Source organism: Mesoplodon mirus, assembly GCF_964341445.2.
Source record: "Mesoplodon mirus genome assembly, chromosome: 14".
NCBI classification, from domain to species: Eukaryota; Metazoa; Chordata; class Mammalia; order Artiodactyla; family Ziphiidae; genus Mesoplodon; species Mesoplodon mirus.
In genome coordinates this window covers 56192202-56218436 of record NC_138990.1, presented here as the reverse complement: position 1 = coordinate 56218436, position 26235 = coordinate 56192202, and the positions used below count along the sequence as shown (strand labels likewise).

Genomic DNA, 26235 nt, shown 5'->3' with positions numbered 1-26235 from the left:
GATCTCTGAAGTGGTCTCTGTGCAGTTCTCGGGTACTTGTCCTATGAATTCTAGCTGCCTTGGTTTTCCCATGTTCCCAGCTCCATCTCCTCAACTCAGGGAGACCATCAGACTCCATCTGGATTCCCCCTCCCTGCACTGAGGCATGAAAATTATCTCTAGGCTATAAGCTAGGACAGTTGTAGAGCTCTGTAGGGTTTTGTTTTTCTATTTTCAGGAAACACTGTAGTTTACTGTCTGATGTTCATTGTCTAAAAACCATTGTTTAAGATTTTACTTTTTTAGTTTTTTCAGAGGGAAGGGTAAACTGGTCCTGGCTACTCTGTCTTGGCCAGGTACCATACTTTTGGAAGCTAAAAAACCACTTCATTACTCATTCGTTAAAGGAGGAATTACAATAAAAATTAACAGTAATCTTGTCAGTGAAAAATTATCAGAACTATGGATGGATAAAGCAGGATAGATAGATAATTTGCAGTTGCTAATTTATTTATTAAAAAATGAGAAAGAACAAAAAAAATAAGCATTCACCCCAGGAATTAGAAAAAGAGCAAAGTCATAGGCGCTGGAAGACATGTAAACAAAAAGGAGGGACGGAAATTAAATAGAAAAAAAAGAGAGAGAGAGAGAGAGGGGCAACTGATCAGTAAAACCTAAAGCTGGATATTTGAAAAGACATGTAAAAACGACAAGTTTCTGACAAGATCACCTAAGAAATGAAAGAGAAGGCATACACAGTATTTATTGATTGATTATTATTAAGGAAAAAAAGAGGGCATACCTACTAATCTAGCAGATGTTTTTATTTATTTATTTTTGGCTGTGCTGGGTCTTCGTTTCTGTGCATGGGCTTTCTCCAGTTGCAGTAAGCGGGGGCCACTCCCCATCGCGGTGCGTGGGCCTCTCACTGTCGCGGCCTCTCTTGTTGTGGAGCACAAGCTCCAGATGCGCAGGCTCAGTAGTTGTGGCTCATGGGCCTAGTTGCTCCGCGGCATGTGGTATCCTCCCAGACCAGGGCTCGAACCTGTGTCCCCTGCATTGGCAGGCATATTCTCAACCACTGCACCACCAGGGAAGCCCCTAGCAGATGTTTTAAAACTCATAAGGAAATACTGTGAGCAATTTATGCTGATAAAAGTAAAGGCCTGCTAGATGCATAAGACAGAGTCCAGGCTGGAGATAATCACAGTATTCCAGAGAAGAGATGCTGGTGGCCAGAAGCCTAGGGCACTAGGATTGGAAATGGAGCAGTAGAAAGATTCAGCAGACATTTATAATCCTGTGAGTGGAGAGGTGGAGAGTGTCAGAGAAGAGTTAAGGCGTTGGGTTATAGGATCCTGTCTTGGATGGTATTGTACAATATCATTACACCTGAGGAATAGCAAAAATTGGGGGGGTGTTGAATTTGAGGTATATGAGGGACAAGTAGCATTGTCTAGTTGGTTATATGGGTCTTGAACTTTGAAGAGGGGTCTGGGTAAATTGTCTGCTTATGTTGCCACCGGATTGGGTTCTTGTTTCTAAACTCACCAGCTTGTTTTTGTTTTTGTGAACATGCCTTTAAAAGTTCCCAGAAATATAAAATACCTTTTTTATCAGATTAAACCCTCCTCCATATAAGTATTATTTACCCAGTTAGATCTTAGATACAAGAACAAAGATCCTACTTAGAGCAGTCTCTTCTAATAAACACTGAAACGTATGCCTGTAACAGGAGCCCTTACATTTTTGGCACAGTTCTATGTATGTACTCAGATTACTCTAAGTGATGTGGCTGTGATTTAGACTCTGATTCTCTGGAAGTCATTGCCAGGCTTATCTGACCCTGATCCTAGGCAGCTGGGGCAGCCTTTACTAGACTATAGTCCTTTCATTTTACCTTTCATTTCACTAATTGGTCCCTAAAATACTTTTTAAATGAGCCACTTTCACTTATGCTAGTGAAGTGCTCAGTGTAGACTTTTCTTTCCTCTCTTTCTGGTCCTAAACAAAACTCCCAACCACCCCAAAGATGGAAGCAAGATGGTTTCCATCTTCTTTTTTGTTCTCTTTGGTAGAAGAGACTGACAGATATTGGAAGTGGCCTTTCCTTATGCTTTCATTCCTTCACTGGTTTGAAGGCTACAGTTTACCGCCTCCACCCTGCCAGTTGTAGCATCATCCCTGCCTGACCTGCACTGAGTTGGCTGTTATTAAAACCTTTATCTACACTGTCACAAGTATTTACTGCCTGTCCCAAGCGTTTGCTGTTACTGCTGACTTCTTGTTGACATGTAAAGAGCAACTGTGTCTCTGACCAGGCGAACAGTGTGCTTTTGGCCACAGAGTGCAACGTGAATATTCAAAGTGCAAGACGTGCTCTGAATTTAATAGATTGCTTTGAGATTTGCTATGAGCATACAGACAAGTGTGAGCGTGTTTGTGATTCTGATGTTTCACACGGTGATTAGTACTGCTGTCATTTTAGTTATTCCTTTAAATATCACTCAGAAGAAGGGCTTACACACTCCAATAAATTCAACACCAATAAATTTTTTTGACCAAACATTAACCAAGTCACCAGTTTCTTTTTATCTCTTTATTTCAAACGTAATTGTTAACTTGTAATATTTTGAATAGGGAATATATTTATTTACAGGGTTCAAAATCAAAATGCTATTTTAAAAAATGTATAGGGGCTTCCCTGGTGGTGCAGTGGTTAAGAATCCGCCTGCCAATGCAGGGGACACGGGTTCAAGCCCTGGTCTGGGAAGATCACACATGCCACGGAGCAACTGAGCCCGTGTGCCACAACTACTGAGCCCGCGCTCCTGGAGCCCGTGCTCGGCAACAAGAGAAGCCACCACAATGAGAAGCCCGCTCACCGCAACGAAGAGTAGCCCCTGCTCGCCGCAACTAGAGAAAGCCTGCGCGCAGCAACGAAGACCCAATGCAGCCAAAAATAAATAAATAAAATAAATAAATTTATTTAAAAAAAGACTAAAATATAATGAAAACAAAGCAGTGTTATTAAATTCCAGCTCTGTAGTATTGCCTGTGAAAGCAGAGGCCAAAATCAGCTCTCTTTAAAAAAAAAAAAAAAAGGATATACCCTGAGAAGTCTTGCTCCTACCCCTCCCTATCTACCACTTCTCCCTAGCCCATTACATATAACTATGTTTACAAATTTCTATTTATTCTTTCCAACTTCCTTTATGCAAACAGCTAATTCAAATATATATTCTTGTTTTCCTCCTCCTTTTACTCAAAAGGTAACATACTGATATTTTTCACTTTGTTGTTCTGTTTTTCATTTTTATACCTTGGAGCTTTCTCCATATTAATACAATAAGATCTTCCTTTTTTTTTTTTGACTGCATAGTATTCAGTTGTGTATATGCCATAGTCTATTCAACTAGTCCTCTGTTGCTGAGCCCTTGAATGTGTTCAATCTTTTGCTGTTACAAACAATTTTGTAGTGAATAACCTTGTTCATGTGTTATTTCATATGTGTGTAGGCGTCTTGTTTAGATTCCTAGAAATGTGTTTGCTAGATGAAAGGGTAAATGTATCGGTGATTTTGGTAAGTATTATTATAGTCCCTTCATATAAGGGTTGTGCGTTTGCATTTACAGCAGCAGTGCCTAAAGATCCTTGGAGCACCTGATTCTCCACAGCTTGATGAGAAAGTGCTTGGACTTAGATCAGATTTTGCCTCTGATTAAGACGTGCTGTCTCGGGGCCTCCCTGGTGGCGCGGTGGTTGGGAGTCCGCCTGCCGATGCAGGGGATACGGGTTCGTGCCTCGGTCTGGGGGGATCCCATATGCCGCGGAGCGGCTGGGCCCGTGAGCCATGGCCGCTGGGCCTGAGCATCCGGAGCCTGTGCTCCGCAATGGGGGAGGCCACAGCAGTGAGAGGCCCGCGTACCAAAAAAAAAAAAAAAAAAAAAAAAGAAAGAAAAAAAAAAAAAAAAGAAGTGCTGTCTCATTTCTGTTTTCATGAGTTAGGTTAAGGATTTCATGTTTATGTTACCTTATTTGTATTTCTTTTTTAATGTAATCTGTCCATTTCTCTATCAGATTGTTTCTCTGTTTCTGAAAACTATATTGGTCTATTTCTGGACTTTCTATTTTGTCCCATTGGTCTGTCCATTCATTTGCCACTTCTACACTGTTTTAACTCTTGAGGCTTTAAAAAATATGCTTTAATATCTGTTAGAGTCATTTGCTCATCTTTTTTAGAGTTTTCTTGGTAATTATTGCTTATTCATTTTTCAATAATTAGTGCAGTATAATTAGTGAAAACCCGATGGTTGACTGTATGTAATGATTGACAAAGTAAACCAAAGCCAGTATCATCAGTAATGGAAAAAGTTACTTACTACGTCCTGGTTAAAACAATTATGAGTTAAAAATGTGTGTGGAAGAGTGAGGGGAGTTGTGTGGTAAAATCTACTTTTTATGTACTTGTTTTAGATTTGTCAACAGCAAGTTATTAGTTTCCACTCTTAATTTCTGCAGTATTTTTCACACGTTGAGAGCCCGGTGCAGATGAGTTTATTGCACATTATGATATTAGTACTTCATTATGAGTTGGTATTATTTCTTGAATGGCAACAATGGCATCAGCTTTTTTTTTTTTAATGAGTGTCAGAATGCTTGAAAGTTGATTAATTTCAACAGTGTATGGCTGAACTACTAGTATTGTGTCTGCTCTTAATACTAACTCAATTGGACTTCCCTGGTGGTCCAGTGGTTAAGACTCTGTGCTTCCAATGCAGGGGGTGCGGGTTCTATCCCTGCTCGGGGAACTAAGATCCCACATGCCATGTGGCATGGCCAAAAATTTAAAACAAAACAACAACAACAAAAAATCCACTGACTCAAATGATAGATTCTGGTTGCTGTCACAGTGGAATCAGTGCTTTGTTTTTTGCTTCAGATTATTAAGAATTAGGAAATAAAAATGTTTTTTATTTTTGTGTGTTTGTACTTTAAAGGTACAAAATTTCGGTCAAAACACATGTTTTACACATAATATCAGATCACAGTTGTATCATTAGGGAATCCCTCCCCGACTTCCTTAGTATCTAAAGAAGATTCTCTTCCATTTATTCTCACAGCACACACATCACGATTTCCAGTCCTGCATCTGTTTTTCTTCCATGTTAGACTATCTTCCCCTAAGAGCTCATTGTAAAGAACGTCTTGCACAGAGCTTGACACTCTGTATTTGTTAAGTGAAGCAGTTGATGCATTTTTAAGCTTTCTCTAATGTTTTCCTCAAAAATGAAATCTAGGCACAAGTGACATTCACAATTGAATCTTTAATTTTTATGTCAGGCAATTGAAAGTGTATATGGTGTCTGCATAATGAATATTCATTTTCAAAGAATCTTTTCTGAGTAACATTCCTGGTTATGGGTAACTTGGTGATTAAAAGCATAGCTTTTTGGAATCAAGACAGCCTGGGTTCAAATTTGTTAACTTATCTGAGTGCTAGTTATGTCATTTATAAAGTAGATTTAATAATGGTGACTACCTCATAGGGTCATTGTGGAATAAGTGAGCTTTACACATAAAGCTCTGACACAATGCCTGGCACATAGTAAGTGCCTGGTAAGATGCTGTTCTTTAGTGTTTACTGCTGGTATGGTATCATCATCCTCATGATGTTCTGAGCAGTACTACCATAATTCATATGTTGAATCAGGGACAAAACATTCCCAGGTAGGAAAAGTGTAAAATTACATAAAACGAATATCCTGCTGAGTTAGGATGCTAAAAATATACCATTGGTATGAGTTGATATTTTATTAAAGATATCCCCTCCGCCAAAAAAAAAAAAACCCTTTTGGGAACAAAAAACCCACCTTGTTCAAGCATCATTAGCTTGTTCTAAGCAGATGTACTTTTTGAAGGTTGTAGGATATTTTATAATCATCAAAGATTGATTATCCTTTTTGAGCTCCTCTGATATTATTAACACACATAAAAGAGGTTACTGGTTTTCATCTGCTTCACACTAGCAATTGTTACTAGAGTGGAAGTTGGCAAAAATCGCTTTAAGAGCCTGGTATCTGCATTGCAAAACTGTTGAAGAGATAGACCATGATCTGAAATGAGTACGCTGACAAAGTAACATAATCCTTCTGTCAGTCTCATGAGTTGTTTTTTGCCTTATAATAGTTAATCTTTAAATATGCTTACTTTGAAATGCCAAGATTACTAACTGGAAAATACACGTATATTACTAACTGGAAAATACACGTGGTTTAGCAAAGTTGCATTTCTTCATATAAATCTTTGCCTTTTCAGTTAGAAGCCTTAGGGACATTCTCTCATGTTTTCATGGAAAACCATAAAACTAAAATCTTTGTGCTTTTATTTGTCTCTATGCGTGATATGGTACCACTTAAAGCCTTCAGAGACAGAGAATCTGCCAGTACTCTGAATAATTTCGCTTAAATTGTAGCTGAATTGCATCCTCAGTTTCTTGTGTGCAATTCTTTATGTTGTATATAGATTGTTGTGGTGCTTTTAAAAGTTATTAGCACAACTTTTTTACACTTCTGCTTTTCTTTTTCTGTTCTTAATCATATTTTTTAAAAAAAATTTTAAAAGTATGGGGCTTCCCTGGTGGCGTAGTGGTTGGGAGTCTGCCTGCCGATGCAGGGGACACGGGTTCGTGCCCTGGTCCGGGAAGATCCCACATGCCTCGGATCGGCTGGGCCCGTGAGCCATGGCCACTTAGCCTGCGCGTCCGGAGCCTGTGCTCCGCAACAGGAGAGGCCACAGCAGTGAGAGGCCCGCGTACCGCAAAAAAAAAAAAAAAGTAAAAAATACTGAGAGTCCCTTCCTTTCACCTCCTCCTTCCTGTTATCTATATGTAACCACGGGTTACTGGTATGCGTACATTTGTAGAGCTTTTCTATATGTATGTGAACTGTCTGTGTGTATGTCTGTGTATGTGTGTGCTGCATTCTCATACATGTAGTTTTATTTTTAATACTGTATTATCATGCAACTTGTTCTTCTAATTCAACACCATGTTATGGAAATCTCATTATGTCAGTACATAAGGCTTTACTTCTGTGGTGTTTCATAGTATGAATTTACTATAATTTTATTTGATCATTTTCCTAATAATGGACATTTAGGTTTTTAGTTTTATTAATATTGCTGCAGCAATCATTAATATACACATATCTTTGTACATTTTTTAGAATATTTGTGGAACAATTGTTAGAAGTGAAATTGTCAGGTCAAAGGGTTTGTGTTTTTAAATGGTGATATTAAAAATTGTTCCTTTAAAAATTATTTCTCCAGTATATACCCCCATCCTGAATATGTGGGAATGTCCATTTTCCTCACGTTTTTTCCATCCTTTGATGTCCTTCATTCATGTCATTCATTCATTTGAAGTTTTCCAAACTGATATGCCAAAATAATGTATTAAAAGTGTTAATTTACATTCTTTGATATTTACTGAGGTTGATAACTTCTTAATAATATTTATTGTTTAGATTTCGTCTATAAATTGCTATTTAGTATCTTCTTTTGTCCATTTTCTACTTAATTATTTTACCATGTAGAGTTCTTAATTTGTATGTGGTCAAGTATATTGCTATTTTTCTCTGTGACTTCTGGGTTCATGTTATGTTTGAGAGGCCTTCACTCCCCGATTATCAAAATGCACTCTTCTTCTCTAGTATTTCAGTAAGTTTTTTTTAAATTCATTTTTGGCTGCGTTGGTTCTTCACTGCTGCGTGCGGGCTTTCTCCAGTTGCGGCAAGTGGGGGCTACTCTTTGTTGTGGTGAGCGGGCTTCTCATTGCGGTGGCTTCTCTTTGTTGCAGAGCATGGGCTCCAGGCGTGTGGGCTTCAGTAGTTGTGGCACACGGGCTCAGTAGTTGTGGTGCACGGGCTTAGTTGCTCTGCGGCATGTGGGATCTTCCCGGACCAGGGCTTGAACCCATGTGCCCTGCATTGAGAGGTGGATTCTTAACCACTGCGCCACCAAGGAAGCCCCTATTTCAATACTTTTGCTTTTTATGGTTAAGTCTTAAAACATCCGAATTTATTTTTGAGTATAACATGAAATAGGAGTTTAACTTTTTTTTTCCCAACTGAATAGACAGTTGTTCTAAAAATGTTTTTCATCAGTGATTTAAATTGCTATCTTTATCATATTGTAAATTTGTTCCATTGATCTGTTTGCTTATTCCTGTGCCAGAAATACACTTTTCTAAATACTGTACCTTTTAGTATTATGTTTTAATACTTGGTAAAGCAGTTTATCCTCTTCACTAATCTTTGAAAAATTTTCCTTGGTTAATCACACATTTTCACTTCGAGATGTGTTTAGAGTTTGTGTAATGGGATGTCACGCCCTTAAGCTATTTGTGAATGTAAGACTTTTAGGCTCAGGTACTCTGCACTTATACAGCAAGGCTTTGATCATATTTATTCTCTGACTTATTTCCCATGTCTGTTATCACTGGCTGTTACTGCCTCTTACCCTTTCTGTTTACCATTCCATTCTCTTTTAGTTGCTTACCAGTACATCCACTCGATTTGGGTTCTTTGCTTCTGCTTTTCAGCTTTTGTATGGAGCATCTAATCTAAGCTTCTCTACATCTCACTGGCCAATCAGCAAACAAACCATCATAGTACATCTGGTTATGATCTTAGGTTTCTTAATTCTCAGCCCTTTCATTATTGCTGACTACTTAGAGCACACTTCACAAATGCCAAACAAACCTTCTTTAAAAAAAAATCATGCTTTTGGAGCTATTTCATTTGCTCAGATTTGCAGGAAGTCTGTTCTAATAACTGAGATATTATTAGATAGTCATATGGTAGCGTGTTTCTGTCATGCACAATTTGAGATAACATACTTACTTGTTTTGCTACCCTTGCCCTAACTTTTCAGCTAAGTCCTTAAATGTTATATTAGGATATAACAGGCCAGTGTAATCAGACCAAGTTTGTAATTAACTGGTACGATTAACTACACAGTCTCTACTGTTGGATAACAGCTTCATGTAAGTTTGTCTTTCCAAACCAGATAATTTTAAAAGATTTAAAATATTTTATCTAATGATTATTTGGTTTGCACAAATGTTATCTTAACTAGACACCTATGAAGCTCCTACTTGATTTTAAGTGCTTTCTTAAAGAAATTGGAATTAACCGTTTTTCCTAAATTCACCTAGTATAGTCCATTTAAAGCATATAGATTTTTCAGTATTTTCCCAGTTTATCCAAATTTTATCCACTGAGTTGAGACAGTGGAAGACAAAACTACTGACTAATCCTCGCAACTACAATGAGGTCGTTTACCTCACTTATTATCTTCATTTTGCAGATGAGGAAACTGTAGAAGGTTAAAGAACCTGCTCGATGTCATATAGGCTGCTAAATGTGTTATGTATGTATTCATAATAAATGATGGAGCTGGATCCAACCTCGTAGAACATACCAAGAACCACGATGCTGTATTGCCTTTGTACATATTTGTTTGCAGTTTAGTGGATTCAAATTCCATCTGACTCAGGAACGTCCCTTTCTGGACTTTGGGAGGAGGATATATAACTGGCCAAGGGTGTCAGAAACTCATTGTCCAGTTTCCTTACTTTAGCCCTTGCAGACCTGTGTGAGATTATCATGGGAAACCACAAGCTGTCCCGCCAGAATGTGGTACCTGAAAATAATATTCATCAGTACTGGCAAGATCAGTTTCAGTTATTGTCAACAATCTGGGTTTCTAGCTGCTGCCATGCCTGTCTCTGTTTGGTCTTGTCTTTGGCCTCATAATTACATTCTCCCTGTCTTAGTCTCTGAACTGGTCTTCTTTTTTCTGTAATCTGCTCTTACATTTCTTTTTCGTGTCCATCTGGCCAAGCTCTTTTTGAGGATATGCTGTCTTCATACTTGGCAGCCTGCATGAGCTCAGGTCCAGCTTTGTTAGAGAGGAACAGCCCTGCTCCATTATGGTCCTTTCTTGGAGGACTGTCTTAGACACCCCTGGATTGACAGTGCAGCAGAAAACATAGCTACTTATTCCTGAAAATACTGCTTAAGCAAATAAAATGTGGGTCTTGTTAATTTTGGCTCTGGACAACCACAAACTGGAAAACATGGAATAAAGTAGAATTTTAACCATTTCTGTCCACTCCTGTTAAATTACTTTAGTTCAGGCAGTCATTGTTTCAGGCCTGCTCTAACACCGTGTCCTTAGAGATTGTCCTGCCTTCTCTTGGCCCCTCTTTTCAGTTTATCCCCTGAGATCACCAAAGTATAATTGAAGTAAAAGCCTAGCAAGAACAGAAGCAAATGAGATGAGGTTGAAGGGTTCGGGGAACAGAGGAGGAATGTGAAAAAAGTGGTGTATTCATATTGGTCATTCTCCTGTAATAATAGATGGATTTTTAGTGAAAGGAGAAATAATAGTAGAAAAAATTTTATATAATATGATAACAGAAAAAGATGTTTCTAATATCATTGATAAGAGTGCTTTGTGAAAGTAACATTCATAGATTTCATGAAGCTAAGTTAGTCTATTTGTCTTATAAATATATTTAAGTTTGGAATTTTGTGTCAGGCAAAAAGCATATGTATGTTTTACTAATAGCACTGTTTTTAGTGAAAGATATAAATCTAGCCCTCAAATGCAGGCACATTTTCCAGTAATTTGTTTACTCATCCCAGATCTAAACAGAATTTTAAATTTAAATTTAAAAGATGAAGTTGGCTTTTCCATTTTTTTTTTCATGGATAGATTCTGATTATTGCAGGCAAAAATGGGGTTCTCAAATGGATAAGTGCTAGGTTTCATGACTGATGTATTTGAAGGATATATTCTTTTGTAAGATAGAAATTATCTTAACATATTTAAAAATAAACAGAAGGCTGCTAGTGAGACAAAGATTTTATTGGGTAGAATATTTTGTGTCTTTTATAATTAATCTGTACCACCAATTATCTGAATAAATAAATATTCAGTTTATTTGACATAATATTTGCCACCAGTCAGTTTTCATGGTTTTATTTTTTTATTCACTGTATTTGTAGGTGAATCCCTCAGTGATTTAATGAAAACACATTTTCTAACAAGCTCACTTATTTTAGCCCAGAGCAAATTAGGAGGTAGGCATACCCTAAGCAACACACTGACAGTAAGAAGTAACCTTCGACAATCTGATGAGACAGGAGGAAACCGAAACCCTTCAGATTCAACAAGCAGAGCAGTCAGATTTATTTGGAGAAGTGCATCTTAAACCTTGGTTTATGTACACCTTTGAGATATCTGATGGAAGCTGTGGACTTTCTTCCCAGAAAGATGCATAAACATGTATCCGGTTACATTCAGTGTCAGGGGATTCTTGGGTTCACTGAAGCCCATCCTTGGGCCCCACGGTAAGAATCCATGATTTAGTAAATGAGCAAATAGCTTTACGTAGCCTTTAAGAGCATCACTGTATGACGGTTTATGGATAATTGACAATACTAAGTTTACAGAAAATGTTAAAATTTGTGCCACCCTCTTAATAAATATACAATATTTCTTCTTTGAATTAAAAAATTAACATTCTCCACTTAACGTTTATCCCATTATCTGGAGACCTCAGTCTTCATTCCTTAGGGGTACTGGTTAGTGAGGTGGTATTCTGTATTTGCATAAAATAAGCTACATTTTAGCATTTTAGTAATTGATGTCCCAGAGCCTTTTGGTGTTAGTGAGATTATGAGCATCTCTTCCCAAGCCAGTGTTCAGAGATGTCAAGTTGGTAGCTTGTGATCGCCATGGTGGGAATGTTTACAGTGCTGAAATATGTACTGCCAGACAAGGCTTGCTCTGCCTCTATCCCCCACTCTGGTTTTTAAACATATACTACATGCAGTTGATTTCAGTTACTCATTCAGCAAACATTGTTTGAGGGCCTTTTGTGTTCCAGATACTGTTCTAGGTACCAAGGATACGGCAGGGAATAAAAAGCATTTACTTAAGTGAATATAGTTTTCTAAATCTTAAATTCCCAAATGAAGACAGGGAAGTATTGGGAGTTCCTTAATCAGATCATGGAGGGAAATGTGGAGTCAAACAAAAGTAAATGGATGTCCTTGCTGTAGATCTTCAGAATCTTTTAATGTGCTCTTGTTCATTGTTATGCTCTAGGAAGAAAATATAGTATGTACTATTTTCAGAACTTACTTCACCAAGGAACTCTTTTTTTTTTTTTCCCCAGAACATATCTAACATCTTTTAGAAATATGTTCTGCTGCTCCATGGCAGACACATCCCAGATGTTAGGAATTGATGTATGAAGGGCCTTTACCCAAGGGGTGTAGATCAGAGTGTGGCCAGGATTTCTGAAGACAGACCTTCTCACCATCTGGTTTATGGACGGTCCATTTGTAGGTTGTAGATTGAATTATTTTACTGATGGTGTCCTGAACCATTCTATTGTATTTTCATTTCCAGTATTTAAATGAAAAAGCATCTTATATAATGAGAAAGCACTGTGCCACTTATATTGTTACTAATTTTAGAAAAATGCTTTCCCTTCTACTCTGCAGTTTCTGATTTGGGGACACCTAACGGTATGTGTATGTGAACTTCTGCCCCCACCTACTCCCTGCTGCTAGATTTCTCCTCAGCACTGGATATCGCTTGCTCCAGATCCTCTTCCTATATGGGGGTCTCTGAAACCCCATTCATCTTACACTTCACCCTCACTAGGCTGTAGTGTTTCTCAGCAGTGTGGTTGATGGACAGTTGCATCACAGTCACCTGTGTGGTTATTAAAATCATAGGTTCCTGGGTCTCACCTCAGAACCTGTTGATTCAGAATCTGTTATATATGGAGCCCAGGAATCTGTGATTTCAAGTACATCTGCAGGTGATTGTTATTGAATTAATTCCCATGTTGAATTGGAAATCCGTTTTTGGCCAGTGTATATAGTGTTTCTCAGCTGTAGGTGCTCTTGGCATTTTGGCCAGGACTGTGTCACTGTGTGGCACACAGCAGGCACAGCAGGACATTTAAAATCCTTGGCTCCCACCTATCAAATGCCATTGTCATCCCCAGGTACTGGTACGACCCAGAATGCCTTCACACATTTCCAAAGACGACTTCTTCTACCGTATGGAGGTAGTATCCTCCTTAATTAAGAATCACTGCTATATACTACTTTTATTACTCTAGAAGTTACTCTTAATAATTATATACATATATCTAACCTAAGACCCTAAATTACTAACTCTGCACTTCCCAAGCAGTACGAGGCCCTTAGAACACTTTAATGTCAATCACACCTCATTTACATGCCGTTTTGTTCAATATTTGAATTCCAGCTTTTTAAAAATTACATAAATTAGACATTATTATTATTATTGCCCTGTATAGTCATCAATATTTGTTTATATTGACCCAAGATTGCCATTTTATTTGATTTTTACTCCTTGCATTTTAGACTTTCCTTCTGAGTCTTTTTTTTTTTAATCTTGAAATATACTTTAGAAGAATGTATGGCATGCTTTTTGGTGGTAAGCTTGGTTTTTGTTTGGCAAATAATATGTTTTTGGGAATGATGTTTTTCCTGGGAATATAATTCTAGATTGACTTAATTTCTCTTAGCACAGTATTCTGATTTTTATTGTTTCTCCGAGAAGTCTAATTTATTGTTCCTTTGTAGATAATCTGACTCCTTTTCTCTGACTGGTTTTAAATATCACCTCTTTGTCTTTGGTTTTGCAGCTTCATATGATGTGTCTGGATGTAGATTTCTTTTTTATTTATCCTCTTTATGGCTTGTTGTCTCCTGAATCTGAGGTCTTATGTCTTCTATCTATTCTGGAAAATTTTCAGCCACTGTCTCTTGAAATATCGCTTCTCTCCATTTTTTTCTGTTCTTTTCTTTTGAAACTTTAATTAGATGTATGTTCATCTCTCTTTCATGACATGTCTTTATGAGATAAGATGATTTTAAAATGTCTCTTAATCTCTCACATCTTCTGTCTTTGTCTCTTTTTGCTGTTTCAGACCTGTCATTTGGTTTACTAATTCTGTCTTTGTGTCTGCTCCAATTAGGTTTTTAATCTCAAGAATTATATTTTTTATTTCCAGAAATTCTGTTAGGTTCTTTTTTTCCTATCTTTCAAGTCATTTTTGTTAGCCTCTTGTTTCTGGTCCATGTATTTAATACTTTCCTTTAGTCCTGTAAACTTTTAAAGCATACTTAACTGTAATTTTATATTATGTATTTGTTAATTCCAAAATTTGAACTTCCTGCAAATTTAATTCTGTTGTTTATAACTTTTGCTGCTCTTGTGGTTTGATAATTTTGTTTTAATTTCATATTTGGCTAAAGTAATTTAGGAATCTCCTGGGGCATGGATTGAAGGTGCATTTCTCTACAGAAAATTTGCTTCTCTTTCTGTCAGGTGCCTTTCATTACCACCAACCCAGAAACAGCTTAAATTCATTTCTTGGCTTGAGGTTCCTGGTCCTTGCAAGAAGCGTAAATTTATACTCAACTAAGAATAGGCTGTAATTATGAATTTGAATTTTCAGGGAACCCCCCTTCATTCTAGTGATTCAAGCAGTTGTTTTTTTATTCAATCATTTTGTCAATGGACAGACACCCCCTTCCTCCCCTCTGTTCACTGAGAGGTGTGGCCGTTCAGGGGCATTGTTGGTTTTATGCAGTGGTCTTAATTCCAGCTTTCACTACATCCAATAAAAATCAAAGTTTAAGTCTCTAGATTCTAAGTTTAAGCTAAGGTCGTAGCTTTAGCTCTTGCTTACCACTCTGATTTCCTTCATTAAATGCATTCAACAGATACTTTTTGAGCGAATGACTGTTTTCTCTTTGTTTTCGCTTCCTGTGGATTTCTTTCCTTGTGTGTCCAGCAGTGCATTTAAAAGAGTACTTGTTCTATCTTATCTGCCATATCTAGGTATTTGTAATGGGAAGGACTTTTATATATAGTCTTACATATTTCCAAAAGCAAAACCTCAGGTGATTTTTGTACATACTGGAGTTTGAGCACCTTTGGGTTAGAGATGCTGCTTCCATCACTTCTGTAGTGGGAAGTGGGAATGTGGTTACATGGTCCCTTATGTTTTCCCAAACTTAATACCACTATTAAGTTTTATCCATATTATTAGTTCATTTGATATTTGTGGTCTGCCAATTACCATTTAAAAGTGTTATTGAGGGGGCTTCCCTGGTGGCGCAGTGGTTGAGAGTCCGCCTGCCGATGCAGGGGACACGGGTTCGTGCCCCAGTCTGGGAGGATCCCACATGCCGCGGAGCGGCTGGGCCCGTGAGCCATGGCTGCTGAGCCTGCGCGTCCGGAGCCTGTGCTCCGCAACGGGAGAGGCCACAACAGTGAGAGGCCTGCGTACCGCAAAAAAAAAAAAAAAGTGTTATTGATATGGAACAAGTCCAACTTGAATTCCAAACAACTTAAAAAATAAACTTTGAAATATAACTTGTTGCTGTTTGTCTTTTATCAGTCATAGATTATTTTCCATGTCTATATACAATCATTAGCTGTTAAGTGCATCTTTTTTAAAAGTTAGTATGGTAGTCTCAATCTGTTTTTTTTCTTTTTTGAAATTAGCATCATACAGTCCTAGAAATTTAGATCTTTAATCATCTGTTTTTAAGAAACAAAGAGCCATTCAAGTTAATTCAAGAAAAGAGAGGCTATTGTGAAGATACATGTGATAGGGAACTGGAAAGCTGTCAGGAACTCAAGGCAGCTTTGGAGATATGTTTCTTTCTCATGGTCTCTTATTTTTTTCTGTGCATTTGTTCTGTTCTCTGCTCTTTATTGTCTGTCTCCTCACTGTATCTTTCCTGTTTCTTCAAATCTTTATTTGCCCAAGGTCCTACTTGCTAAGACAGTGGCACAACTTTATGGCATCATTTACACACTGGGTTATATTGCATGGTGATTCAAACTTCTTAGAGCTGTGATGTCTAATACAGTTGTCACTGGCCACACACTGCTTTTAAAATCAAAATGTGTAGGATCTATGTGCTGAAAATATATAATATGTAGGATCTATATGCTGATAATGTTTTTATAAAACATTCATGAAAGATATCAGAGAAAACCTAAATAGAGGGTAGTGTTCATGGATTGAAAGATTCTGAATAGTAAAGGTGTCAGCTCTCCACAAATTGATCTGTAATTACAATCAGAATCTCAGCAGGTTTTTTAAAAATTAAATATAGACAAGGCGATTCTAAAATTTCTGTGAAAAGGCAGAGGACCTAGAATAGCTAAAGGAACTTCGAAAAGGAAAAATAAAGTTGGAGGAATCACAATATCTCATTTTTAAGACTTAACTGTAAAGCTGTAGTAATCAGGATTGTGTGTGGTATGGGTAGGGAATAGACACAAGATCTATGGATCAACATAGAATCCAGAAATAGACCCACACAAATATGGCCAATTGATTTTAACAAAGATGAAAGGCAATTCAATGGAAGAAAGTCTTTTCAACAAATAGTATTGGAAGAGTTGGACATATACATGCAAAAAACAAAAAAAGGGAGGAACACTGACCTAAACTTCACAAAACAAAATTAACTTAAACAAAAATTAACTCAAAATATATCATAAATCTAAATGTAAAACTTCTTCTTTTAGAAGAAAGCATAGGGAAAAATCTTTATGACTTGAGGTTAAGTAAGGTCTTGGACATGATACCAAAAGCATAATTCATAAAAGAAAAGAGTTGATAAATTGGACTTCATCAAAGGTAAAAACTTTTGCTCAGTGTGTTAGTTTGCTAGGTCTGCCATAGCAAAATACCACAGACTGGGTGGCGTAAACAATTGAAATTTTATTTTCTCACAGTTCTGGAGACTGGAAGTCCAAGATTAAGGTGTTGTTAGGGTTGGTGTCTCCTGAGGCCTCTCCTTGGGTTGTAGGTGGTTGCCTTCTTGCTGTGTTCTCACATGGCCTTTTCTCTGTGCACACACAACTCTGGTCCCTTCCTCTTATAAAAACACTGGTCCTATTGGATTAGAGCCCATCCGTATGGCTTCATTTAACCTTAATTACCTCTTTAAAGGCCATGCCTCCAAATGCAGTTACATTCTAAGGTACTGGGGCTTAGGACTTCAACGCACGGATTTCCAGGGCACACAATTCAGTCCATAATGCTCTGCAAAAGACACTGTTAAGAGAATGAAAAGACAAGATACAGACTGGGAAAAAATATTTGCAAATCATATGCCTGAAAAAGAACTTGTATCTAGAATATATAAAGAACTCTCCAAACTCATCAATAAGAAAATAAGCATCCCAATTAAAACATGGACAAAAGATAGAAGACACTTCACCAAAGGATGGCAAATAAGCACATGAATAGATGTTCAATGTCATTAGCCATTAGGGAAATGCAGACTAAAACCACCATAAGATACCATCACCTACCTGTTAGAAATGGCTAAAAAGTACAATCCCAACTTCTAGCAAGGAAGTTCTGGAAGAACTGGAGCTCTCATACATTGCTGCTGGAAGTGAACAATGGTACAGCCACTCTAGAAAGAACTGGACAGTTTCTTTAAAGATTATACATATACCTACTATATGGCCCAGTCCCTCTCCAAGGTATTTTTATAATCTCTACATAGATGTTTATAGCAGCTCAATTCACATTTACCTAAAACTGAAAACAGCCAATATGTCCTTCCAATGGTAGTGAATAAACTGTGGTATATCCATACAATGGAATACTGTGTAACAATAAAAAGGAATAAACTAATGATACATGCAGCAACTTGGTGAAAGAAAATAGTCTCAAAAAGATATATGATGATTTAATTTACATGAAATTCTTGAAAAGACGAAACTAGGGGCAAAGAACAAATCAGTAGTTGCCAGAGGTTGGGCTGAAGGGAGAATGTAACTTTCAAGGGAGGTTTTGCAGTGATGGAACTTTTCTGTTTCCAGATGGTTGTTAACTCATTTTATGCAAATCTATGCATGTGTTAAAACTACTAGAACTATATTTTTAAAAGTTGATTGTTTTCCAGTTAAAGCTAAACGAGTCTTGGGGATGTAATGTACAGCATGGTGACTATAGTTAACAATACTGTACTGTATATTTGAAAGATGCTAAGAGAATAGATCTTAAAAGTTCTCATCACAAGAAAAAATTTGTAGCTATGTGTGATGATGGATGTTAACTAAACTTGTTGTGGTAATCATTTAGTAATATACACGTATATCAAATCATTATGTTGTACACCTAAAACTAATACAATGTTATATGTCAATTATATCTCAAATTTTTAAATATATAAAATCTCAAAAACATTTAAAGCCTTTCCAATTTAAATATTGCATACACAAATAATTAAATACAGTTCAGTTCTTCAGTTGTATTAGCCACATTTCAGTTGATCAGTAGCTCCATGTGGCATGGGGCTACAGTAGTGGACAGCACAGGCATAGAACATTTCCATTAATACAGAAGGTTCTATTGGATAGTGCTGTTTTAGAGTGGGGGTCTGCCAGTTTTTTCTGTAAAGGGCCAGATAGTAAATACTTCAGGTTTTGTGGGCCACATGGTCTCTATCTCAGCTGCTCAACTCTACTGTTGTATTGTGAAAGCAGCCATAGACAATACTTAACCAGATGAACATGGCTGTGTTTCGGTAAAACTTCATTTACAAAAACTGGCACGTTTGCTGACCCCTATTTTCGAGAATCTGATTGGCCTATTTCCTTTTTCATGTCAGCTCATGGTTTATTGGTAGAGTGACCTTATAATTTACCATCCAAGTTAAATAAAATTTTAATTATAAATTTGAGAGTGAAAGTGGGCATTGTTAATAATTCTGCTAGGACAGTTGGCATAACCCACAAATGTCCTGGGCAAACCAGGAATGTACATCACCCTGGCTATCAGTCTTCCTATGAAGTGGTTGCCTTTGTAGTAGGCTCATACCTAGTCCAAGAAACTGTGGAAAAGCAAACAAAACTATTCCTTCAGCAGGGGCTGTGGGTTAGCCATTTTTCTCTGAAATGAGTATTTATATGGGAGGCACCCTGAGGTTTGGCCGGCCCAGTACACTCAAAATAGCCTGTTTTCTGTCGCTGTGCCTTTGTTCATGCTTTTCTTTCTATGCCCTCTTTCCCATCCCTCTTCTGTGTTTGTTGTAATCCAGCCCATCTCTCAAACCTCTGCTTAAGTGGTATCTCCTTCATAAAGCCATCCCTGTAACACCCCTTTCAGACTTAAAAGTTGGTACTTATATTTTATAAAATTCACATGGCACAGTGCCTTGGACCAGGTGCCCAGACCTGGCTGAGCACCAGAAGCAGCACTTCAGTAGCTTTAAATACAGATTCCTGTGTCTCATCCTAAATCTGTTGATTCAAAAATCAGTGGCAGTGTTTTTATTGTTTTGTTTTTAAACTCCTCATATGATTCTTGTATAACCAGCCAGCTGGTTCAGTATTTGGAATCTGTTAATTTAGAGTTAAATTATTTGATGTAAACATTGGCTTTCAGAATTAGAAGGAACCTTCTTAGAAATAGTCTTTTTTCACTTTCTTATTTTTAAATTGGGGGGAGAAGACACAAGGAAAGTACTTGCTCAGATCCCATTGCTTGTTACTGGCAGAGCCAGCACTAAACTTTGCATTTTTTCACTCCCATTTCAGAACCTTTCTTCATATTCACGTTGGACAGCCCCTTCTGAATAGTAAGCTTTGAATGCCAGAAGGTGCTTGGTATATCGTAGATGATCAGATTTGTTATTGATAGTTAGTTAACTCACTTTATTTAACACATAGCACTTTTTTTTTTTTTGGCTGCTTAATGATCCATTCTTGATTATGTTGTTTACTCCCATTCCCTCACTCAAGGAATACTTTTCTGATAGTTGGAGATAACTCAGCAGTTTGCATGAAATCATCTCAGAAAACCCTTTTCCCAAATTAATGCTAATATGAATGGCTTCTAAAAGGCTGACTGAATCAAACTGAATTTTGGGACAGCTTTGAAATGTAATAGTTTCCAAGAGCTCCTCTAAAATTGAGATCAGCTCTAGATCTGCAGGATTTTTCTCACCAGGTCCACTCCCATTTGAGAAAGTTTACTGAGGATCTGTGGGAGTGTGTGTGTGGGGGGGGGGGCGGTGCCTAAACTTGAGAGGGAATCAGGAAAATTCTTGTGGGAAGTGATAATAACCTAAGTTGAGCTTTAAAAGACATCTAGAAGTTAGGCCAGGGGAGGGAGTTAGGGAAAGCGTTTGTCTAGGCATTAAGTACCAAAGGGCAAAAAGTGTGGATAGCATTGGAGATGGCCAGTTGTTTAGTTTGGCTAGAGCATAAAGTGCAAATTAAGGAATGACTGGAAATATAGACAGGGGCCAGGTAGTGAATGGTTTTACAGTTAAAATGTTGTATTTCACAATTGGCTATCCACATGCAAAGGAGTGAAATTTGAGCCCTGCCTGACACCATATAAAAAGTCACTCAAAATGGATCAGAGACCTAAATGGAAGACCTAAACTGTAAAACTCTTAGAAAATAACATAGGGAAAAAAATCTTTGTGACCTTGGGTTCCAGGCAGTGGTTTTTCAGCTATAATACTCAAAGCACAAGTAACTAAAAATAGGTAAGTCGGACTTCATCAAAATTTAAAAGTTTTGTGCTTCAAAGAACACCATCAAGAAAACGAAGACAGCTCAGAGTGGGATTAAATCTTTACAAGTCATGTAACCAATAAGAGACATATCAAGATTAATAAAGAACTCTTACAAGTCAGCAATAAAATTGACAATTAAAAATGAGCAAAGAATTGGATACACATTTTTCCAAAGAAATTCAAATGACAAACCAGCATATGAAAAGATGCTCAAGATGGTTAGCCATTAGTGAGTTTTAAGTCAAACCACAAAGAGATAGTACTTCACATTCACTAAGAAAACAAAAGTTAAAAAGCCAGGTAATAATAAATATTGGCATGGATGTAGAGAAATTGGAATCCTCATACATTGCTGGCGATAATATAAAATGGTGCAGCCACTTTGGAAAAAAGTTTGACAGTTCTTCAAAAAGCTAATCATACAGTTACCGTGTGATTCAGCAATTCCACTGTTAGGTCTGTATCCAACAGAATTGAAAACATAGGTCCACACAGTGTTCATAAAAGCATTGATCATAATAGCCCAAAATGGAAACACCCCAAATATCCTTCAACTGATAAAAGGGTAAACAAATGTGGAATTGCCATGCAATGAAATATTGTTCAGCAACAAAAGGAATAAAGTACTGATATGTGCTGCAACATGGATGAACCTGAAAACCTTATGCTCAGTGAAAGAAGCTAGTCACAAGGGACCACATTTTGTATGATTACATTTATATGAAATATCCAGAATAGTCAAATCAATAGAGACAGAAAGTAGACCAGTACTAGTTGTCAGGGTCTGGGAGGGGGAGGAGTAGGGGAGTGACTGCTAATGGGTCTGGGGGTTTCTTTCTGGAGCGATGAAAATGTTTCAAATTTAGAGAGGAATAATGGTTACATAATTACGTGAATATACTAGAAACCGCTGCATTTTACATATTAAAAGGGTGAACCTTATGGTGTGTGAATTATATCCCAATAAAGCTGTTATAAAAAGTGCTGTATTTAGTAAGTAATTTAAATTCTCTGATAGGGAATTTGAATTTGTGCCTTTAAAGCCATGGTGTGTACTCCTGAAGAGTTTTAAACTCAAGAACAACGTGATCTGAACATCACTTTCAGAGCATGTGAGAATGGTGGTCAAATCAACGATGTGGCAGAAGACTGGGTCTAGAAGCTGAGAAATACGTATCCTCAGTTTTCTGCCCTGGGCAGATCTGTAAATTTTAGGTTACTGATACTGATCTAGAAATTTTTAACTTTATACACGGTAATATTTTATAATATTCACCTTGCTCTCATTTTTATCCTAATCAATTTCTCTAGGTGATTGAAAGAAGAATATCAGGTACAGAGTATTAGAGTTAATATTGATTTTTAAATTTACCTGTGTGTAACTTTGGCTGCTCTTAGTTTAGAGACAGCAAAATATGACTTATTTTAGCCAGAGGACCAAGATTCTTGATGAGCCATAATGCTTTAAACACCTTCCATTAATAAACGTAAGGATTTTGATGGGGAAAAAGCTCAGAAATTCAGGTTTACTGAGGGTTTTTTGTTATTCTTCTTCCCTTTTTGTGAATTATCTTGTCTGTCAAATAAGTTACATATTGGAGAATTCCAATATTTTAAAACTTTTTATCCTTTAGAAAATCCTAGACTGATTTAAATTTTGAAAAATTGTATTCATAAGTCAAGCCTATAGTAAATAATTGACTTTAGTAAGCTAGTTATCACTAGTTTACTGTCATAGTTTTTCTGTTAAATATGTGCTGGTGTAACCATTAATAAGTCTATTTTTAGAAGAGTACATTGTGTACTGCAGCCATTTTGGACACTTTGTGTAACTTGTGTTGTCAGTAGAGATCGTGCCCTCTTGTGGTAAGCTGGGAACAGAGTTTCAGCTGTAAAAGTAATCACCCTAGCTTTCTTTGAGTTCATATTTTTTGCTAGTGCATACTCTTGAGTTTATTTTCAATAAACAGAAAACAAAACTATAGCAAGATTTTTAAATGGAGAATTGAGAATTGGAGAGAGTAGTATGTCTTGTCTTATTTTATTTGGAGAAGTGCTAAAAAAGATGTGGGTTAACGGACAGAGTATCAAGGAGGAGCCTAACAGGGAAGAGATATCTCAGTGTGAGGAAAGGCAACGCGTTCTGAGAGTGTTTGAGAAGATTTATGACTAACGTTGATGTAATATCCTGAATATTTTACAGGTATACTCTGCCTCATCCTCCTTAGAAAATGCTCCCAGAATTTCTATTCCGTGTGTGTGTGTGTGTGTGTGTGTGTACCTTCTCATCCTAGGGAAGGGAATAAATACTTATGTGGCACTATTTGAACTGTCTCATATAATGGAAATTAAGTTAGTTTGAAATAAATGTTGAAATCTGTTTTGAACTGCCTGTAATAAGTTGGCATCCTAAGTGTTTATTAGTCATGGGGATTTTTTTTCAAAAGGAATGAATTTTCCCTGAAAATTTTATTTTAATGTTTTCTTAATTTATATTTTTTAATACCTTTGTTCTTCTTTGAGTTTAAAGGTTAAATTTTATATTTCAGCAGTGACTGTGTCCCATATATATCTTCTTAGAAACTGATTTTTTTTTTTTTTAATGCTCCAGTATTCTTAGAAGGATTCCAATGTTAATGCTGTTATCACCCCTTGTGGGTGATTCACTGATCTTTACCAATCCATTAATAAGAAGTGTTACAACTAAGTATTATTCTCATCACATGAATGAATTTTTCTGTGATCAGGGAATTGCATATATTGGTCTTCATTGGTTGATATGAAAATCAGTTTATTAAGTTTCAGTTCACAGTTTAAAATATTATTTTGAAAATTCTGATTCAGTTATAAAACATTTTAAATTGACAAAAATAACTGCCATTTTTATACAAATTGAGAAGATAATTTCTGCATATTTATACATAATTACAGCTGTAAACACCAACAATCTAATATTATGGATTGATTTTTTTAATGATTTTTATTTTTAATATGTGGCTTGTAAAAATATATTTGGTTTGTATTAACTACACTTATCTCATTGTACTATCAGGTGTGTTTAAACAGATGCAGGGAGGTTGTTTTTACAGTTAAAAAATGGTGCTTGCTTTTCATATTATGAAGTTTTTAAATTTACAAGTTTAAAGCTAGTTAATTCAAAATTTTAACAAACCTTTGAATGAATGGCAATAGAATGTAATGCTTAAAAAAGCTCAGACTCTTAGAGTTAGACTGCCTGGGTTAGAATCCCAGCCAACACTGTCACTTACTAGCTAGATGGCCTTGGCAAGTTCTTTAACTTCTTGGTGCTTCAGATTCCTCATCTGCAACACGGGAATAATATTAGTACCTACCTCATAAGATTGTTGTAAGGATTAAAAGAATTAATATAAAAACACTTAGAATAGTGCCTGATGTATACTAAGGTCTGTGCTTCTGTTACCAATATTATTATCACCATTATTAAATTTATACATAGATTAATGTTGAAATTCATTTTGAAGGATATACTGTTTGTTTTGTAAATACAAATCACTTTTGCAGTTCTTGCTTTAAAAAACTTTTCTGAATAATTGAAAATAAATAAAAGCTAAAATGGCATTTTATGAAGTTTTTATGAAAGCTTTTTTCACAATTATCTTTTCTTCTCTTTTAGGCACGGAATGTTAACACCGGTGAATTGGCAGCAATTAAAGTAATAAAATTGGAACCAGGTAAATTCATTGAAATTTGGTGTTTCTTATTGCTCTCAGCCACTGGATAGCTTTCAGGCTTGTTTTAATGATGTTTGGTCAACCTTCCCTTGTTGTTCCCAACGTCTGGCAAATAGGCCTGGTGTCTCCTCTTTCCTTCACCTCTTTGAGACCTGTAGACGTGTTGCCCAGTTCTTCCCTGAAAAGTAACTAATAATTGCAGGAGGGAGGGGAGCTCCTGAGGAGACTTTGTTCCTTCTGGATGCAGTTGAGCTCCCTTGTCACACATCATTAGTGGTGTATTTCCAGGTTAACACTGTCCAGTGATGAGGGGCAGTGTGACTCAGTGGAAAGAATGGGACTGAAATTTGGTGGTTGTAGTCCAGCTCTTCGTGTCCCACTCTCTTGCTCTATGAACTTGGGCAGGTAACTTAAGCTCTGACTCTCAGTTTCCTCAATAAACGTAGCTCTCACATTTCACAGGTCGTTAATATTGTAATAGCTACCTTCCACCTTTGTAGTTTGTCAAACCCCTAGGACTGCTCCATATTTTTCGTCTGCTTCAACTGTATTCTATCCCTGAATTCCCCCCACTTCCTGCAAAACCCATGTCTTTCTGAACTAACTACATACCCTTCCCTCTTTTTCTCCCTCCCACCGTAAGTAAGTAAGTGTACTAGTGTCTAGACTGAGTTCCATGTTGATGATAGTGCCTTTCTGAGGGTGCCTTTCGGTATGGGCACAAATACATCCAGTAATTTTTCTTTTTTTCAAGTGTAGGCAACTTTTTCTATGAAAGTTGAGATAGTAAAATATTTTAGGCTTTTTGGGCCACAGGTAGTCTCTGTATACAGTCTCTCTCTCCTTTCATCCTCCTAAACTATAAAAACCATTTTTTGCTGAAAAACCATTCTGAGCAAACCTGCGCCTGTAGTTTGCCCACCCCTGATTTAGATCATCAGTAGACTTTTTAGAAGTGCTATTAAGATGAAGTTTGAAGGATGTGTTGACTGACTGTGATCAAACCACACTCAAATATAATGAATTAAAAAAATACTTTTTAAGTTACAGGTATTTACAGATTTTTTTATATTCTAATTATATTCTAGCATCACATGACAAAGCTTTTTCTGTTCTCTGAATCTCCTGTTGTCTAGTGGAAATTTGAAATTGACAAAATCTGAGGTTAAGAAAGAAATGAAAAGTTTGACATTTGAAGCAGGGCCTCCATTTTTAATCATCAAGAAGTGGCTATGTTATTGATGAAGTAGTCTCTAACTGGTAGCAGTATGTACATACATCATTCCCTCAAATCAGTTTAGTGCCTCCTCTTTCAGGAAGCCTTCCTCCCCTGACCCCTGCCCTGACTAAGATGACTCCTGCAGGAATAGCTCTGGAATAACACTTACCACAGCTGTGCTTCCAGAGTTGCCTTTCTTTGTTCCTAAGTTTTAATCGAATTTATGTCCACAGCACTCAACTTAGCGTCAGTGCATAGTACACATTCAGGACATCTTAAAATTTCCTTTAAAAAATTAGGAACTTAAAATCTTATTGTTCATCAAGTCATTTGTTTACTGATTAGTGAGTTTTTTGTGTTATGTTCATCTTGAACACTGCCTTGTATATATAGATCATTGTAATAAAAGAAAACACAATTAAATAAAAAGAAAAAAGCTTACTCCTATTCTGCCACTCAGATAACAAGAGTTACTACCATATATGTTATTAGATATACACTTAAATTTAGTTTACATTGGATTCCCTACTTGTGTGTTCATAGAAGTCACCTGAATTTTTTTTTTGGGTTGCGTGTGTGGCTTGCAGGATCTTAGTTCCCCGACCAGGGATTGAACCCAGGCCCCCTGCAGTGG

At 36.9% G+C, this 26235-nt stretch overlaps 1 protein-coding gene across 2 annotated transcripts in view; it reads left to right on the top strand.

The window, feature by feature from the left end:
- Positions 1-26235, top strand: part of MAP4K3 (mitogen-activated protein kinase kinase kinase kinase 3) — a 193967-nt gene that overhangs the window by 39041 nt on the left and 128691 nt on the right. For both annotated transcript variants that reach the window (XM_082641992.1, XM_082641991.1), the window contains exon 2: positions 24325-24382. In XM_082641992.1, the coding sequence (XP_082498118.1) occupies positions 24325-24382 (58 nt within the window). The remainder of the gene's footprint in view (positions 1-24324; positions 24383-26235) is intronic.